The sequence below is a fragment of the Otolemur garnettii genome, unplaced genomic scaffold (assembly GCF_000181295.1).
Source record: "Otolemur garnettii isolate 467f Iridium unplaced genomic scaffold, OtoGar3 scaffold00029, whole genome shotgun sequence".
Classification (NCBI taxonomy): Eukaryota; Metazoa; Chordata; class Mammalia; order Primates; family Galagidae; genus Otolemur; species Otolemur garnettii.
Genome location: NW_003852424.1, coordinates 16,282,382 through 16,300,679, shown reverse-complemented (window position 1 = coordinate 16,300,679; position 18,298 = coordinate 16,282,382). Strand labels below are relative to the sequence as shown.

Here is an 18,298-nt window from a genome sequence, read left to right as displayed (position 1 = left end):
TCATTCTCAATAGAGTGCTGTGGTATCTCAGCTCACAGCTATAGCAACCTCCATCTCCTGGGCTTAGGCAATTCTCTTGCCTCAGCCTTCCAAGTAGCTAGGACTACAGGTGTCCGCCACAAGGCCCTGCTATTTTTTTTGTTGCAGTTTGGCTGGGGCCAGGCTCGAACCCACCACCCTGGGTATATGGGGTCAGCACCCTACCCACTGAGCCACAGGCACTGCCCGAGGGCAGGGCATTTTCCTTCAAAACTTGTGAGATGCCCCACTCCACTGGCTGTGGCCTCATCTGGAGGGACGTTTCACTCCATCCTCCAGTGCTAAAGTCCCCAAGCCCCTCCTAGCCTCCATGGGCCTGGTCACTACAAAGTCCCTTCTCTAGCCACTCACACTCCCTATCTCCTATCTCTGTATATCAGCTGCACTCAGCTCTCCTCCTCATGAATTGCAATTTGGCTTCATGTGTCTTCAGAGAGAAAGTTTGTGTTTGAGATTTTCCCTTCAGCATAATAATACAAGGAAAGAAGGGAACTAAGGAGTCATGAGTCTGCTGTCCTCCCTAGGACATCTACAGAGCCCTGTCTTTGCCTTTTTAAATTAAATTGGGCCTTTGCTTTGTCTTTTTGGAGCTGGAAAATCGTGATCACCCAGTGATCCCAGTAGGATGTGCAATAGAAAGTAGGTTTCTGCCCTTCCTCAGCCTTGTTAGGTTTCTCTCACCCCTCACAGGGTCTCTCCCCCACACCTAGCAGCAGGTCCAGCCAGGCTCTGATGGAGGATGTCCCAGATACATCAAGGGGCATAGGAGCATCCAGACCTGGCTTCCTATAAATGCCGGTTGGGCTGCACTTGGTATTGTGGGCGCAGCACTCACACAGCTTTCTGCTTGGGTTTTCAGTGTCTGCAGTGGCACCACCTGTTTCAGAGAGAGCAGAGGCGCGCTCTGACTTGGCCAGAGCCCAACCTACCTGCTTGGGTATCTGCCACAGTGTCCAGGATTGAAGCTCTGGGTTCTGATTGCAGAATGTCTATTGATTGTTGGAGAGTACTCAGGTCCCCTCAGCCCTGTCCCAGCCCTTGTGGTCTGGGCATGAACCTCGTAAGTTACCACCCACAAGGGTTGGAAAAGGCAGGTTTTGGGTAGGTAACATATGTAGGTCACCTCCCTGCATCCCCAGAAACTATGTCCTCAGCTCCTCATGAGCCCAACATAGTGCTACGGACTTGGCACCAGCGTGTGACAAGTGCATGCCTCAGGAAGTTCTGGATCTCAAGGGTCCCTGTCAATTGGTGGTGGTTGAGGATGCTTCCCTGTGGCAGGGGTGTTATCACTGAGCACTGAGGGTAGGTGGAGTTCAGGTTAAGAGACAGAAAACTGGCTTACTGGCAGGAAGCACAGCATGTTCAAGGGGCTTGAGATAGGAGTGGGTGGGTTTGGTGTCAAGGAGGCGGGGAACAGGGATAGGGAACAGGTTAGGGGAACAGGGGAGCAGAGAGAGGGAAGGAGAAAAGAGTGGAGGGTCATGGTGTCATGGTGGAGTGGAGGGTCATGGTGACACACCTCTTGGAAGTGGGACACAATTATGAGAGAGACTTGACCCAGCAAATGCAATCAGTATAACTTGGTTCTCTGTACCCTCAGTGAATCCTCAACAATAAAAAAGGCAGGAGTAGCAAGAGCAGCAAGAGGGCAGGGTTGCAAGGTGAGGCTGTCAGATGGCCCTGCCAGTGTGCCACAGTCAGAGCATGTAAGGGAGTGTCCTTTTTATCTCACAGCACACTTGAACCTATAGTTAAACTTCCACAGCACACTTAAATGTTGATCTAAAAAAAAAAGTTGGAGCTCAGTGCCCATAGCACAGTGGTTATGGTCCCAGCCACATACACCAAGGCTTGCGTGTTCGAACCTGGCCCGGGCCAGCTAAAACAACAATGACAACTGCAACAAAAACTAGCCAGGCATTGTGGTGGTTGTGGTGGTTGTATATAGGTTGTGGGCACTTGTATTCCCAGATACATGGGAGGCTGAGGCAAGAGAATTGCTTAAGCCCAAGAGTTGGAGGTTGTTATGAGCTGTGATGCCATGGCACTCTACCCAGGGCGACATAATAAAACTCTATCTCAAAAAAAAATGTTGGCTCAGCACCTGTAGCACAGTGGTTGTGGCGCCAGCCACATACACTGAGGGTGGCAGGTTGGAACCCAGCCCAGGCCAGCTAAACAACAATGACATCTGCAATAAAAAATAGCCAGGCGTTGCTCAGCACCTGTGGCTCAAGCAGCTAAGGCACCAACCACATACACCTGAGCTGGTGGGTTCAAATCCAGCCTGGGCCTGCCAAACAGGAATGATGGCTGCAACCAAAAAATAGCTAGGTGTTGTGGTCGGTGCCTGTAGTCCCAGCTACTTGGGAGGCGGAGGCAGGAGAATCACTTGAGCCCAGGAGTTGGAGGTTACTGTGAGCTGTGATGCCAAGGCACTCTACCCAGGGCAACAGCTTGAGGCTCTGGCTCAAAAAATAAATAAATAAATAAATAGCCAGGCATTGTGGCAGGCGCCTGTAGTCCCAGCTACTTGGGAGGCTGAGGCAGGAGAATCACTTGAGCTCAAGAGTTGAAGGTTGCTGTGAACTGTGACACCACAGCACTTTACTGTCTATTGAGGGCAACATAGTGAGATTCTGTCTCAAAAAAATAAATATAATCTTTAAAAGTTTTCATGGTACACCTAAGAACCTTTCACCGTATACCAGTGTACCATGGCACATCGATTCAAAATCACTGACATAGTGTCAGGTGGGGTCTCTGGCCTCAGCAGCATCTAGATCAGCCTTAGAGAGGGCAGCGGAGGCCCAGAGAGGGTGAGCCATGTTCCTGTTGTAACACAGCTGGGTCTGGATTTTGCTGAATAAACCCTCCTGCCCCCACACCCCCCAGTTTGGTTCAGGCTGGTAGTGACATACTCGTCCACCCCAGCTCTTGGCTGCATTAAAAAGGGTCAGCCAGGCTGGGGGTGACTTAAAACCAGAGAAGACCTATGGGTGGAGTAGAGGCCTAGATAGGGGTAAGGAGCAGCTGAGTGAAGTGGAGAAACTCAAGACCAGGATCCCCTGTCCCCGCGCTAAGCAGCCCCTGTCTGTCCCACTGCAGGTGAGCGCCGCGAGGGGGTCAATGCCTCGGTAAGCTCAGACGTGCAATCGGTCTTCAAGGGGAAGACGTATAGCCAGCTGCAAGTCATCTTCCAGGGTATCGAGGGCAAGATCCGGGTTGGTGGCCCCAACCTGGACATGGGATACTGGGAAAGCCTGCTGCAGCAGCTTCGTGCCCACATGGCCAGAGCCAGGTGAGAAGGCCTCACAGAGTTTATCCCTCAAGACCTTGCCTAGGGACAGGGAGCTGTATATTCCACCAGGGTCTGGGCAGGAAGGTCCCCTAAGATGCTACAGCGCCCCCCAGCTGGAGTCCTGAGCACCTAACTGGCTCCATCAGCACCCACCCTTGTTTCCCTGGGGTTGTCATACATTGCAGGAAATCCTGTGTCCTATCTAGGCCACCTTCCACTATAGGCCAGGCACCCTCCCAGCCTCTGTGTACAGATTCTCAGCATACTTGGCATCACTGGGTAAACACAGTGTCTCTAGCTTATTTGTAACTCACATTACTCTGTAATTGCCTCTGAATTTATCATCTTCCTCTCCAACTCTCCTTCCAGGGCCCCTTCTACTGACTAGACCTAGTCTTGGCCATTTGGGCCTTATCCAGTGTGCATCCCTTGGGACACGGACCTGCCCCTTCCCTGTCACGGGATGGTTCTCCAGGGTCCCTTAGTCACATTGTCCTTGTGGCCAAAAGCTTGATCCTGGACTGGCAGGACCTGAGCAAGGGTCCTGGTTGAAAGAGTAGCCATCCTCCTGGCCTCCAGGGTCCTTGTAGCAAAATGGAGCTTGAGAATGTTAGTGGGGGGTAGGGGCGCAGAGCCTTTTGCCCCCAAGGGGGAGGATAACTGAGCCTTTCATCCCAGGCTCCGTGAGCGCCACCAGGATGTGCTGCGGCAGAAGCTGTACAAGCTGAAACAGGAGCAGGGTGTGGAGAGTGAGCCACTGTTCCCCATCCTGAAGCAGGAGCCACAGTCCCCCAGCCCCAGGTAAGCTGCAGGGTTCAGCTGCTGTCTTCTCTATCCTTCAGACCCTGACCCTCCCTACCCTGACCCTCTTGACCTTTCCCTTCTCTAGCCTGGGAGCCGAGGATGTAGCCCCTACCTCACAGGGGCCCTCAGAGGGAGGCCCCGTGGAGCCCGAAGCAGATGAGGCGGCACCAGTAGAGGGCGAGGGTGAAGGTGAGGGTGAGGCAGTGCTCATGGAAGAGGACCTGATCCAGCAGAGCCTGGATGACTATGACGCTGGAAAGTACAGCCCACGGCTGCTCACAGCGCATGAGCTACCCCTGGATGCACATGTGCTGGAGCCTGACGAGGACCTGCAACGCCTGCAGCTGTCACGCCAGCAGCTCCAGGTCACAGGTACGGTGGCAGGGACCAGAGAGCAGGGGCACAGCTCTTAGGTGTCCAAGAGCAACACCATTCCCCCTCAGCTAAAATCTTTGGGTTGGTGGTAAACTTGTTCACATTTCTCCTTTCCTCTCATTGGGTCTCTAAGTACCCATTCATTCACCCATTTATTCTTTGATTGGCTCATTCACTTCTGGGCTTGCTGACTGGCTTTGCACACACCAGGGATTGAGGTTTTTATTAGCACCTGTCAGGGCATTCCCTGTGCTGCTATCATCCCAGAACAGAGGACAAGCTAGGTCTGAGAAAGGGCCCTGCCCAGGCTCCCCTAGGGAGTCATATATGGAGCTGGTCATAGTAGCCAGGCTATACCCTGCAATAAAAAATAGCCAGGCATTGGCTCAGCACCTGTGGCTCAAGCAGCTAAGGCGCCAGCCACATACACCTGAGCTGGTGGGTTCAAATCTAGCCTGGGCCTGCCAAACAACAATGACGGCTGCAACCAAAAAATAGCTGGGTGTTGTGGTAAACTGGGTTTACCTAGCTTTCCTGCCACTATGTGGTGTCCACTCAGGAGGGTGATGAACACAAATGACCAAGGACCAGGGGCCCAGAGAGAATGGTGTGCCTCTCAGAGCCTGAGGCCTGTCCTGTGTGCCTTCTCCCACCTGGGCTTCAGTTCTCCTTCTAGGAGGCACTAACAGAATCCCCTGTCAGAAGTCTGGGGGGGAGGCTTAGGACTGGGAAGAAATCTGAGGCCCTGGGTCAAATCATGTCCTGCCTGCAGGTGATGCCAGTGAGAGTGCAGAGGACATCTTCTTCCGGCGTGCCAAGGAGGGCATGGGCCAGGACGAGGCGCAGTTCAGCGTGGAGATGCCACTGACGGGCAAGGCCTACCTGTGGGCCGACAAGTACCGGCCCCGCAAGCCGCGCTTCTTCAACCGCGTGCACACGGGCTTTGAGTGGAACAAGTACAACCAGACGCACTACGATTTTGATAATCCCCCACCCAAGATTGTGCAGGGCTACAAGTTCAACATCTTTTACCCTGACCTCATTGACAAGCGCTCCACGCCAGAATACTTCCTGGAGACCTGCGCAGACAACAAGGACTTCGCTATTCTCCGCTTTCATGCCGGGCCACCCTATGAGGATATCGCCTTCAAGATTGTCAACCGCGAGTGGGAGTACTCTCACCGCCATGGCTTCCGCTGCCAGTTTGCCAATGGCATCTTCCAGCTCTGGTTCCACTTCAAGCGCTACCGCTACCGGCGGTAACAGTTGCTGGGGAACAATGGTACCTTCAGGGGACAATGGACAGGTGTCCTTGGAAATGTAAATAAAGGGGGCTTGGTGAAGCTGGCAGGCACTCCAGAGCCACCATCTGCCCTGCAGAGTCATGCCTGCCATGTTTAAAAGCCACATCCCACCTCAGATGACCTTCCCCTCACCTGGCCTCAGTTTCCCCCATGTGAAATGGGGATCACTGTAGAACCTGCCTCAGAGAGTTGAGGGCTGCTGGGACAGGCTGGCCCAAGGGCCTCACATGTCAGGGGCTGCTAGTGACATCTTCAGAGCCCTCTCTGTCTGGGTGGGCATCTGGGGCCCAAGACCCACTGTGCCACCCTCAGAGTCTAAGGAGGAAGCCAGACCCCGGCCTCTCAAACTGCATCTGATCCCTGCATGTGCCTGCCCCAAGTCCCACCTCTGATAACTTCACAGAGCATTGGTTGGCCCTCAGACAGTGGCTACTAGTCCAGCAGTGCCAGGGCCCACCCCCTCAGGCCATACCTGCTCAGGAGCCCCCAACAGCAGGAACTGGACCCTTCCTGTATGTTCCAGAAGAGACTGGGAATATCCAAGCTCTATAGCAACTGAGCCCCCCACAGCTCTTCCTGGTGCTGGTGGTTGGGTCAGTCTCCCCTGTCCAGGTTGGTGTAAAGGATGTATAATCGTCCACCATCAGGGTCCTCATCTTCTGTCAGGTCATGAGAACCAAGGTTTACTGAGCACAGGCCCTGGAGGGCCGCTGGTGGGGGCTTCTCTCATATATCTCCCCATCCAGTCTGTGCCAGGGCCTTGGGGCATGTCACCCACATCAGGACAGTTCCTCCCAGCCTCCCTGGGGCCACCCTCCTTGACACCTTTCCTCAGGTAGGGGAGGCTAAGGACCACATGTCTACCCATAACACTAGTCCTCATCAAGATGGCAGGCAGGCTTATTTCTTTGGACCATTTGATGACAGACACCCCAAACCTAAACATGATGGAAAGAGTTCTCCAGGTTACGCAGAAGTGCTACCTCCCAGCACCACCAGTACCAACCCCCAGGCAACCAGCAGCCCACCCAGGCACCCTGTCTTGTCTGGAAACAGTTTCTTTAAAAAGACTTTTAGGTGGGGAGGGGGGGAAATCTTTAATTCTCAGTGAATTGGTCCACTTGTGAGGTTGCATGCTTTTTTAATAAATGTTATATTTTAGAATAATTTTAGATTTACGGAAATTCTACATAGTGCGGAATCTCTGCTGCCCATGGCCTGCCACCTGCATCCTGCATAACATGGTACATTTGTTAAAGTGGAGGGACTGACACAACCAAGAAGACTTTTGAAAAATATCAGAGCACCCAAAATTAGATCATAGCAATCCCTTAAGGAGCCTTGTTTAGTCCCTGGGTCCCCTCTCTGATCCGGCTGCCTCACTCCTGGGAAGGAGGAACCACCCACTGTCCAGACATGAAGGTGGTTAACCAAGCTGCTTACCTGGGCCTAGGCTCTCATGGGGACAAGGCCTGGCCATGTTTGGGTATATCAGTGGTCATCATGACTGAGGAATACAACAGGCACAAAGGGAGTGAGGGCCAGGGATGCTGTTCAACACCCTGAAGTCCATAAAGAATGTCCACAATGCTGGCTCAGTGAGTTAGGGCACCGGCCCCATAAACCAAGGGTGGTGGGTTCAAACCCAGCCCCAGCCAAACTGCAAGAAAAAAAAATAGCTGGGCGTTCTGGCGGGCACCTATAGTCCTAGCTACTCAGGATGCTGAGGCAAGGGAATCGCCTAAGCCCAAGAGCTGGAGGTTGCTATGAGCTGTGACGTTATGGCACTCTACCAAGAGTGACAAAGTGAGACTGTCTCTTAAAAAAATAAATAGAATGTCCACAATGCCAAGGCTGAGTGACTGCAGCAGACAGCTGGGAGTCAGCCTGTATGCTCTCCCAGGCCACCAGTCACCTCCCAGCCTTGACTTACAACGGTATCCCAGAGCCTTTGGTAGGGCTTGGGGACTATAGCAGGGAGTGCATCTGATCAAGGGTTCCCTGCCCCATGTCCAGACCTTGGCGTACCCTGACCAGCATGCTCCAGAATACAGATTACCCTCCATAGCACACAGCACTTCCATTCCTTTCCCACCCCTTGGCAGACAGCACTAATTTCAGATCCCCAGAGCAGCCTTAGCATCCTTTGGCAGCTTCTACCAGTTGAACCTAACCTGCTTCACCCATCTAATCTAGGACTAGAACCTAGGTTTCTTCCTCTTGCCACACTACCATCCATGCTCCAGCCTCAATTTCCCACCTGCCCCTGCAGAGGTTCTCAGCTCCAGTGTGCTGGTTCCCTGTGCATTCCAGCAGGGCATCAACTCCAAGGGAGGTGGTTGCTCAGGGCAGGAGGAAAAGATGGATGTCCCCCCAACTTGCGCACGTATTTAGTCAGGAGCCCCCAGTCTGGAGGGAGGCAGAGCTGGGGCAGGGTAGGCAATGGGTCTGGTGGGGTGGGGGGGGAGACCAACAAGGGATACTGAGAGCTTTCTTGGCAGAGGAAAGGCTATTGGGCTGAGAAGGAGCAGGGTGAGGCTGCCTTGCAGAGGATGGGGTAGCAGGTATGCTCAGGAGAAGGGCACTGGAGAGCCACGGGAGGGTGAATGAGCCAGGCAAGGCCACAGAGCCGGGTGTCAGGGAGAAGCCTTATGAAGATAGGAAGTAGGGGCCAGGGGTAGGCACTGCATCTGTGCAGCCACCCTGTGACCCCCCACCCTGACCTGAGGTCTCCCATGTGTCCCGGAAGCTGCCTCCAGCCCTCACCCACCCCAGCTTCTTCCTGCCCTTGAGTGTGTTCAAATCTAAGAATAGAAACTCCCTGCCTGGCCCCCACCGGAAACCACAGCCACAGGGGGCACATCCTGAGCCCAGCCTCTGCTCCTCACATCTGGCCCACCCCCTCAGCCCCTCACAACTACTCCTATGCAAGCCTCCTGTGTGCCATTGAAGCCATTGAACCAGGGTGGGGAGAAGGGATGGATGGGGTAATGTGGGCAGGTAAAAGTTGAACATCTCTAGCCACCAACCCCAGAGGTGGTAGAAGCCCAGAGCACATGTTCAAGCCTTACACACGGGCTTGGCATCCTCCTCCCTCTGGGCCTCAGTTTCCCTGTCTATATACCGTGAATGTCTTCACTCCCTACCTCACAGAGACATAATGAGGCTCAGGCTAAAAGGCAAGTGAAATGTTCTTCTCTGACCCCTGCTCAGGCTGTTTCCCAGAAGGAAATGTTGTCTTTGTTATCTTAGGGCTGGGGACAGAGGAAGTGGGAACAGAACAGCCTTCCTCCAGCCTCCATCTCTCGCTCCCACCCCCATCTGGAGCCCCAGCCCGACATCCTCTTCCCACCACATTTGCCCTCTGTGTAATTAGTTTTCAGCAAGGCCTTGTGCTCTGTCTGGCCTCCAAAGTTTTGCATGTGCAATTTCTGCCATTGCCATGTAGCCCAGACCTGGAGAACTCCTACTCATTCCACGAAGCCCTAATTCCCACATCCTTTCCATCCAGGATGCCTTCCCAGCTCATTTCTGGGCTCCCCTAGGCCCTGTCACTTCTTTGGCCCAACCTCAACCCCAGGGAGTTGGAACAGTTGGTGCCTAGCTGCTTCTCCAGCAGAGAATCTCAAGGACAGGCCTGATTTGAAGTCTCACCTGGGACTCAGAATTGTCCCACCGCAAGAGCCATGACACAGAGGAGTTGGAGGGAGTAAGATTAGGAGATCAAGAAGGCCTAGATCGGCTCAGCGCCTGTGGCTCAACCGGCTAAGGCGCCAGCCACGTACACCTAAGGTGGCGGGTTCGAATCCCCAGCCCGGACCCGCCAAACGACAATGACGGCTGCAACCAAAAAAAAAATAGCCGGGCGTTGTGGCGGGCGCCTGTGGTCCCAGCTACTTGGGAGGCAGAGGCAGGAGACTCGCTTGAGCCCAGGAGTTGGAGGTTGCTGTGAGCTGTAATGCCATGGCACTCTACCCAGGGGGACAGCTTGAGGCTCTGTCTCAAAAAAAAAAAAAGAAGGCCTAGATCAAGAAGAAAGGGGCTTTGGAGCCTGAGGTTTGCCAGGTGCATAGGAGTTGGGCAGCCTCCTTGCCAAGAAGAGAGAAGTTAGGGTTAAACAGCCCAGAGACTCAGACAATGGGATGAAACAGGGAGGGGCCTACCTTAGGGATGCAGGGTGGGAGCAAAGGCCTGGAAGGATGGTGGGCGGGGTAGTCCGGAAGGGGCTTCCGGACACTATAAGGGGAGAGCAGGGCCAGGGCAAGAACCCATCCCCCAGGCCCAGGGGACTAGGTGGAGTGAGCCAAGGCCAAGCCAGACTGTCCTGTCCCACTCCAGGCCCTAACTTAAGGTATTGCCTGGCTTGTGTGTTTGAACTGAAGCCAAAGAGGCTGAAGGCCATCCCTCCATAAAGAAGCCCATATGGCCTGTGGCCTGTCCCAAGTCCTGAGTTCAGCTCCTAGGACTCACTTTCTGAATCATTCCTGCACTGACAGGCTCCATCCATTTCCCCCCACCCCCCAGGCCACCCTGCTCTGGACAGTCCCTCCTCTGTCCCTTAGTCCTCACAATACCCTTCCCCCTGCAAAACTATCCCCATCACCTCCAGGCTCACCTGAAAGCTCCTCACAAGACAAGACCCTCCCCTGCAAAACTACACCCATCCCCTCCAGGCTCACCTGAAAGCTCTCCCAGAAAGCTGCCTCAGGCTGGGCACCCATAGTGCAGTGGTTAGGGTACTGGCCACATGCTCCAGGGCTGGTGGGTTCCAACCCAGCCTGGGCCTGCTAAAAAAAAAAAAATAGCCAGGTGTTGTGGCAGGCGCCTGTAGTCCCAGCTACTAGGGAGGCTGAGGCAAAAGAATCGTTTGAGCCCAAGAGTTTGAGGTTGTTGTGAGCTATGACGCCAAGGTACTCTTCCCAGGGTGACAAAGTGAGACTGTCTCAATTTAAAAAAAGAAAAGCTTCCTCAGCTAGGTGGCCTTGAAGACTGGTAGAAGGTCTGAAGCCTCCCACACCCCTGTGCTCCCACCCATTCCCTGGCAGGAGCGTCAAACAGATCACATACCCATATGGTTATTAAGCACCTACTGTGTGCCTGGCTCGGCCCCACCGGTTAACTAGCTTGGGGCCCTAGGCCTCTGCGTCAAGTCGGGAGCTGATCCGCCCAGACCGCCCGCCCCCTCCCGGGCTTCAGGCGCTGCCCAGACGGTGAATAATGCGCGGCCTGGCAGCAGGAGTGCTGGGAAGAGGCCTGAAAGGGGTGGCTGGGCGAGTGGAGGGGCCGAGGCTCCCGCAGGGGCGCCCCTACCATCCCACCCCAGGACACCCACCACAACCCTGGCCCTCTGGTCCCACAAAGGCTCCCCCCCACCAAGGAGGCCGGGGGGTGTTACCGGCCGCTGTTGGCGACCCCTGACCCAAATCAGCCAGACCCACGCCTGGGGGGTGTGGCCGGCGCCGGGGGGCGGGGCTGATGAGAGAAGTACGGACCGAGAGACAGAGACTGAGATCTGGAGAGACAGAGCGGCGCTGCCGAGCGGGGTCCCCACCCCGGGCGAGGTCGAGGCCTCTCAGACCTCTCCAGGCCGGGTCCCTGCGCCTTTGGGGCGTCCTCAGCCGCCACGCCCTCTATCCAGACCCCGCGCCGACGTGGCGGTGCCGGGTTCCTCTGACAGGCGGGTGCCCCAGCAGTAACTCCGTTTCCCTGGGGGAAATCCCCTGAGAGCCCAGCCCGACCTTCCACGCCTTCCACCTTCTTCACTTCTGAGACTGCAGCGCTGAGACACCCCCCCCCCTCGATGGATCCATCTAGGTGAGGTCCGCTTAAGTGAGGTCTGCCCAGATTGGGTCGCCCAGGTGGGGTCCACCCTTGTGTAGGCTGCGCCTCGCGGGGGCGGCAGTGCTGGAAGCCCTGGTGTGCATGTGAGCCCGCGTAGCTGACCCTGCCCTGCTGTGGGTGTGTCTGCGTGCTCAGTGATCCCAACCAGGTGCTAGGTGTCCCCTGCCTGTGTTCCTGCAGCCTGCATTGGGGACCTATGCAGTTAGGTCTGAGTGTGGCCCAGGCTAACCTGTGCATTCAAGGTCTCTGGGTCCATGTGGGGTCATTCAGCTGTGAAAGGCATTTTGAGACTCTGGCCACAGCAGGGGAGTGGGGCCAAGCACTGGGTGTGGCTGGGAGCAAGTGTGTCCCTGCAGCCATGTGTCTGTGAGTGTGCCTCATTCTATCTCTGTGAATGTGTATGTGTGCAGGTCTAGCGGGTTGTGTGTCTGTTTGTGTGTGTGTCAGTCTGTATCTGTGTGTTTCTGCCTGACTCTGTGTTTGCTGCTTTGTGTTTATGTGTGTGTCCATCTGTGTCTGCATGGTCTATGTGTATCTATTGTGTTTCTGCCTATGTGTCTGTGTATCTTTCTTCTTGAATGTCTGTCTGTTGTATTTCTGCTGTGTGTGTTAGTACGTCTGCATGTCTGACTTTCTATTTCTGTCTCTATGTCAACCCACGTGCACCTGTGTGTATGTGTGTGCACCCACACAGAGGTTGCTGGTGGAATCACTATGACTTTTGTGTCCAGCACAAGAGTTGTGATTGCTCTGACATAGACTTCTGATCTGTATAGATGAAGGAACAGAGGTTCAGAGGGGGCCACATGAGTTGGAACCAACTCTAGCCAGCTTTGGATCTCCCAACCTGCACCCTCCTTGCAGGGGCCTTACAAGTATCACAAACAGGAAGGTGGGTGGCAACGGTTTCTCTGCACATAAGGGCGTGTCAAGTATATGCACACATCAAGTGTGTGCAGAGGGTCTATACCTGCAGCTGTTTGGGTGTGGGGGTTGGCATCAGGTGGGGGGAGAGGTCCTGGCCCAGACGGTAGCCTGGTCCCTACAGTGTCAGGCCTAAAGACACCATCAGTGGGCCAGGCTGCAGTCAGAGACAGGCTAGACTCACAGCAAGCATCAGAACTCCCATGTGGCTGTCCTGTGCACCTTGATAGGAGACCTGTTGTGGATACCTACAGCCAGGAATGAGAAGGGAACACCCAGGCACTGCAGAGGCAGAGCCTCCCCAGGCAGACTTGGGCTGAGCACCCAGAATGACAGCAGGCTCATGGGTGCCATTCGGATGCACATTTCACAGAGAGGGGAGACCCAGGCTGGATGAGGTCAAGCCCCCAACTTGGAAGGGTCAAATTGAGGATTGGAGAGTCCAGGCTCATCTGAGTCCATTGTTGGCACTGGGTGTGTATTGGGGGGAGATGCTGGGCAGGCCCAGGCTATGGAGACAGCCAGGTCCAGGGGTGGGGTGCTGAGTGGGAGAAGAATATGTGAAGAGATGGCTGGACCTGGGGTGGGGTATCACCCCCTGGAGGAGAGGCCTGCTTGGGAACCAAAGAGCACATTCCAAGCACACTGGGCATGGCAGCAGCCCAGCCTGGTGGGTGCATCTGGCCCAGCACCAGGGCCTCTGGGAACAGCAGTGCACAGAGCTTTAATAATCCCACACCTCACACAGCAGGCCCAGGCCACTCATGGTCAGTGCTGGGATGCAAAAGAACTCACTCTCAGTATCCACCCTCCAGAAAGAAGCAGGGAGCTAAAACAGAGATTTCTGGAACCCAGAACTCAGCCACATTCCTAGCCAAATTCCAGAACCTCATCGACTTGGAATTCTAGATTTTTCTTTCTTTCTTTCTTTCTTTTTTTTTTTTTTTTTTTTTAGACAGAGTCTCACTCTGTCATGCTGGGTATAGGGCCATGGTTTTAGCCTAGCTCACAGCAACCTCAGACTCCTGGGCTCAAGTGATCCTCCTGCTTCAGCTTCCTGAGTAGCTGAGATTACAGGTGCCTGCTACAACGGCTAGCTAGTTTTTCTATTTTAAGTAGAGACAGTGTCTAACTCTTGTTCTGGCTGGTCTTGAACTTCTGAGTTCAAGCAGTCCTCCTGCCTTGGCCTCCCAGAGTGCTAGGATTACAGGTGTTAGTCACCATGCACAGCCTAATTTCTCATTTTTTGTACAGACAGCTTCTTGATATGTGGCCCAGTTGGTCTTGAACTCCTGGCCTTAAGTCATCCTCCCACCTCAGCTTACTAAAGTGCTGAGATTACAGGCATGAGCTACCAGGCCCAGCAAATTCTAGAACCTTGAGACTTTCCGGATTCCAGAACTGGGGGCTCATTAGAATTCCAGAACCCTGGACCATCAAAGTGCAAACCTTCCCCACTCTCAGCCTGCCTGATTCTGGGTTTATTCAGCTTTAACAAAATAAACCCATCCCATGTGGCACAGAGAAGGGGATCGATTTCCCCAGGGGCCACAAACCACTGCTTCTGGTCCTTCCTTGGTGGGGACCCTGCCAACATCCTGTCCAACCAGAGAGGAGACAGGAGGCTGTGCTAGGTTCCCCTATGGGCCTCCTTGTCTTGGAAACTAGAAACAACCACTATCACCTGAACCCCAAGGTGGGGAGCAGTGCGTGGGCCTGGAAACTGCTGGCTATGGCCAAAGAGACTTGGTTCTAGTTTTAGCCTCCCTGGGGCCAAGATCTCTGAGTCACAGGTTTGTTCCCAGAGGTGTAAGAGAGTTGTGGGTGTGTGTCCCTGAGTGAGCAGAGCTCTCACATGAGGGTGGAGGACAAAGGGAACTTATGGCAATCACTCCAGACAAGCTGGAGCTGGGGCAGTGACCGCAGGCACAGCCCAAGTTCCCAGGAATGTTAGTAACAGTGCATACCCACTCTCAAGGGATTCCACTCTCTTCTCAAAGAAAAATCATATGAAGGCTGTTACCACAGCACCCTAGCCTGGGCAACAGAGTGAGATGCTGTCTGAAGGAAGGGAAGGGAGAAAATTCTTCTCTTCTCAAAGAAAAATCAAATGATTCCTACTACTCTTCCCTGGCAGGCTTTAGAAAAAGCATTTAGTCACATTTCTATGTGAGGAGGCTGGGGTTTAAATCTCAGATCCACTCCAGCTGGGCTTCATGGCCTTGGACAAATTGCTTAACCTCTTTGTGCCTCAGTTTTCCCTCTCTGCAAAATGCAGATCACAATCGGACCTTTATGATCTTTAACTGCCTGATACCTCTATATGGCAGAATCCCACCCTGATCCCACCAACTGCTGCCTTCCCTCCCTGCCCAGGGATGTCTTGGGGATGCACACAGGGCAGGAGGCAGGAGACCTGGGTTTTAGCCCTGGCCCCCTGGGTGACTTTAGATAAGTCACTGCCTCTCTCCAGACTATGACATTCCCACAGTGTGTCCTTCTGGGGAAATGGGGGCTGGGTTTTGAACAGTCTTGTTTTATTTCACTTTACTTTCATCACATCTGGCAGTTGGGTCCAGCTGTCTTTCTGGTTTTGTCCCCCAACTCCACACTGGAGAATAGGTCCCTCCTAGTATCCTTTACAACCTGTCCCTAGGGAAACTGTCATTCCAAATGTGCTGAGTTTTTTTGATTCCCAAAATGGAACTGGATTGCAGTTTATTTCTTATTATAAAAGCAAACTCCATGAACTTGGAAAAAAAGGAATCCAAGGGCTGGGCACAGTGGCTCACGCCTGTAATCCCAGCACTTGGGAGGCTGAGGTGGGTGGGTCTCCTGAGCTCAAGTTTGAAACTAGCCTGAGCTAGAGTGAGATCCCCATTTCTAAAAATGGCAGGGCATTGTAGTGGGCACCTGTAGTCACAGCCACTTAGGAGGCTGAGGCAAGAGAATTGCTTGAGCCTAAGAGTTAGAGGTTGATGTGAGCTATGTATGACACCAGGGCACTCTACCAGAGGCAGCAAAGTGAGACTCTGTCTCAAAAAAAAAAAAAGGAATCCACACAATTTCAACATGTATAAGGAGGGAGATAAATGACCCACTGTTACCCCTAAACTATCAACAAGGCCAGGCCTCTCCCACATGCATTCACAGGAAATTGTGACCCATGAAGTTGACCTTGGAGCCGGGGAGAGAACCAGGGACCCTTGGCCCACAGCCAGCTGCCTGCCCTCTCCACACTGGATACATCCTGGAGGTCAGAATTTCTGTCTCACAGTAATTAAAATCTATTCTATATTTTGCAGCCTGCCATACAGCCTGCTTGTATGGGTGAATGACAGGGAAACTGAGGCACGGGGAGTAGAAACTATGCGGATCAGAGCCTCATAATGAGCACCAATGCTAGAGTTCAAACCCAGGGCTCCCCAGCTCTTCTCTGGGACCCAGAAAATACTTCCTGATATACTTCAGGGATCCTAGAGGAGACGGGCCTGGTCTTTGCCCTTGAGGGTCATTGGGTATGAGGCAAGTCAGAACCATAGGTAGTATTCGTGGCAGTTGTAGTGGTAGTGGTAATGACAGTAGTAACATCTCTGAGTAGAGAGTGAGGTAAGTCAGGAACAGATATTTGAGCTGAGGCATTGAAGGTTGTGTAGAACTTCACCAGAGCCACTTACACCAAAATGTAGAATTAATCACAAGCAAATCTCTCTGCCTCACAGGTGTGCCAAAGCCAGTGCCAGCCTGCCCCGTCTGCAGTGTTGGCCTGATGGGGTGGTGACCAATCCTGTCCGGCTCCAGCACCATGTTGTCCAATAACAGCTCCTTGGGCCCTTGTTTCCGGCCCACAAACATCACACTGGAGGAACGGCGCCTGATCGCCTCCCCCTGGTTCGCTGCCTCCTTCTGCGTGGTGGGCCTGGCCTCCAACCTGCTGGCCCTGAGCGTACTAGCAGGCGCGCGGCAGGGTAGCTCGCAAACACGTTCCTCCTTCCTTACCTTCCTTTGTGGCCTCGTCCTTACTGACTTCCTGGGGTTACTGGTCACAGGCACCATTGTGGTGACCCAGCATGCTGCCCTCTTCGACTGGCATGCTGTGGACCCCAGTTGCCGTCTCTGCCACTTCATGGGCGTTGTCATGGTCTTTTTTGGCTTGTGCCCGCTGCTTCTTGGGGCCACCATGGCCTCTGAGCGCTACTTGGGCATCACCCGGCCCTTCTCCCGCCCGGCAGTCACCTCCCAGCGTCGTGCTTGGGCCACCGTGGGGCTGGTATGGGGTGCCGCACTGGCACTTGGCCTGCTGCCCCTGCTGGGCGTGGGCCGCTACTCCATCCAGTACCCGGGATCCTGGTGCTTCCTCACGCTAGGCACTGAGCCAGGGGATGTGGCCTTTGGCCTGCTCTTCTCAATGCTCGGCAGCCTCTCGGTGGGGCTCTCCTTCCTACTCAACACGGTCAGTGTGGCCACACTGTGCCATGTCTACCATGGGCAGGAGGCTGCCCAGCAGCGTCCCCGAGATTGCGAGGTTGAGATGATGGCTCAGCTCCTAGGCATCATGGTGGTGGCCAGTGTCTGCTGGATGCCACTTCTGGTGAGTAGAAGTCTGGGCAGTGTTCAGGGCTGGGGCAGAGGCAGCATCTGGGGACTGGGAGGCCCAGGGAGAGGCTTTAAGATTCTTCTACCTAGGATGTCAGAAAAAGCTTTCCAGAGGAAGGCATAGGACCTGGGGCTTTGAAGGATGAACAGGAGTTTACCTGCATTGCAAAAGGAGAAAAGCACTGTAGAATAGATAGCATCATTTAATTATTAAATGTTTCCTGAGTTTCCTTTCTGCCTAGTTTTGGGCTGGGGTTCAGCCAGTCCTGCATGGATTTTCCCTTGGTCAGGGCAGCCCCACAAGAGTTCCCACATAAGGTGGGTGGTACCTGTTGCTCAGTGGGTAGGGCACCGGCTACATACACTGGGGCTGGCGGGTTCAAACCCGGGCTGGAACAGCTAAAACAACAATGACAACTGCAACAAAAAAATAGTTGGGTGTTGTGGCGGGCACCTGTAATCCCAACTACTTGGGAGGCTGAAGCAAAAGAATCACTTCAGCCCAAGAGTTTGAGGTTGCTGTGAACTGTGACACCACAGCACTCTACTGAGGACAATATAGTGATACTCTATCTCAAAAAAAAAAAAAAGAGTTCTCATGTAAAGAAAAGAGATCTTCCTTCCTTCCTTCTTTTCTTTTTTTTTAATTTTAATTTTATTTTATTTTGTTTTTATTTTGTATTTATTTGGCTGGGCTGGGTTTGAACCTACCACCTCTGGCATATGAGGCTGGCACCCTACCCTTTTGAGCCACAGGCGTCACCCCCTTTCTTTCTTTTTTGAGACAGAGTCTTAAGCTGTTGCCCTGGGTAGAGTGTCGTGGCATCAAAGCTCACAGAAATCTCCAACTCAGGCTCAAGTGATCCTCTTGCCTCAGTTTTTCTATTTTTAGTAGAGATGGGTGTCTCACTTTTGCTCAGGCTGATTTCAAACTTCTAAGCGCAAGCAATCCACCCACCTTAGCCTCGCAGAGTGCTAGGATGAGCCACTATGCGCCCAGCCCAGAGAAGATTTCTGAAATCCATTCATTGAAGTGGTGTCATTGGCCATTCGGGATTTTTTTTTTTTTTTTTTAGAGACAGAGTCTCACTTTGTCACCCTTGGTAGAGTG

General features: G+C 53.6%; 2 protein-coding genes across 3 annotated transcripts in view; both read left to right on the top strand.

Moving 5' to 3' along the window:
- CACTIN (cactin, spliceosome C complex subunit) overlaps window positions 1-6,958 on the top strand; it is a 19,639-nt gene extending 12,681 nt beyond the window's left edge. The window contains exons 7-10 of the mRNA XM_003788740.3: window positions 3,151-3,343; window positions 4,022-4,144; window positions 4,233-4,519; window positions 5,295-6,958. Of these exons, the coding sequence (XP_003788788.1) occupies window positions 3,151-3,343; window positions 4,022-4,144; window positions 4,233-4,519; window positions 5,295-5,785 (1,094 nt within the window). The 3' untranslated portion in view covers window positions 5,786-6,958. The remainder of the gene's footprint in view (window positions 1-3,150; window positions 3,344-4,021; window positions 4,145-4,232; window positions 4,520-5,294) is intronic.
- Window positions 6,959-11,346: 4,388 nt separating this feature from the next.
- TBXA2R (thromboxane A2 receptor) overlaps window positions 11,347-18,298 on the top strand; it is a 12,386-nt gene continuing 5,434 nt past the window's right edge. Inside the window, exons 1-3 of one of the 2 annotated variants that reach the window (XM_003788739.3) lie at window positions 11,347-11,640; window positions 15,745-15,847; window positions 16,314-17,182. In XM_003788739.3, coding sequence (XP_003788787.1) covers window positions 16,397-17,182 — 786 coding nt within the window. In that variant the 5' untranslated portion in view covers window positions 11,347-11,640; window positions 15,745-15,847; window positions 16,314-16,396. Of the gene's footprint in view, window positions 11,641-15,744; window positions 17,183-18,298 lie in introns of both variants that reach the window. The other variant, XM_023512592.1, reaches the window with a different exon arrangement.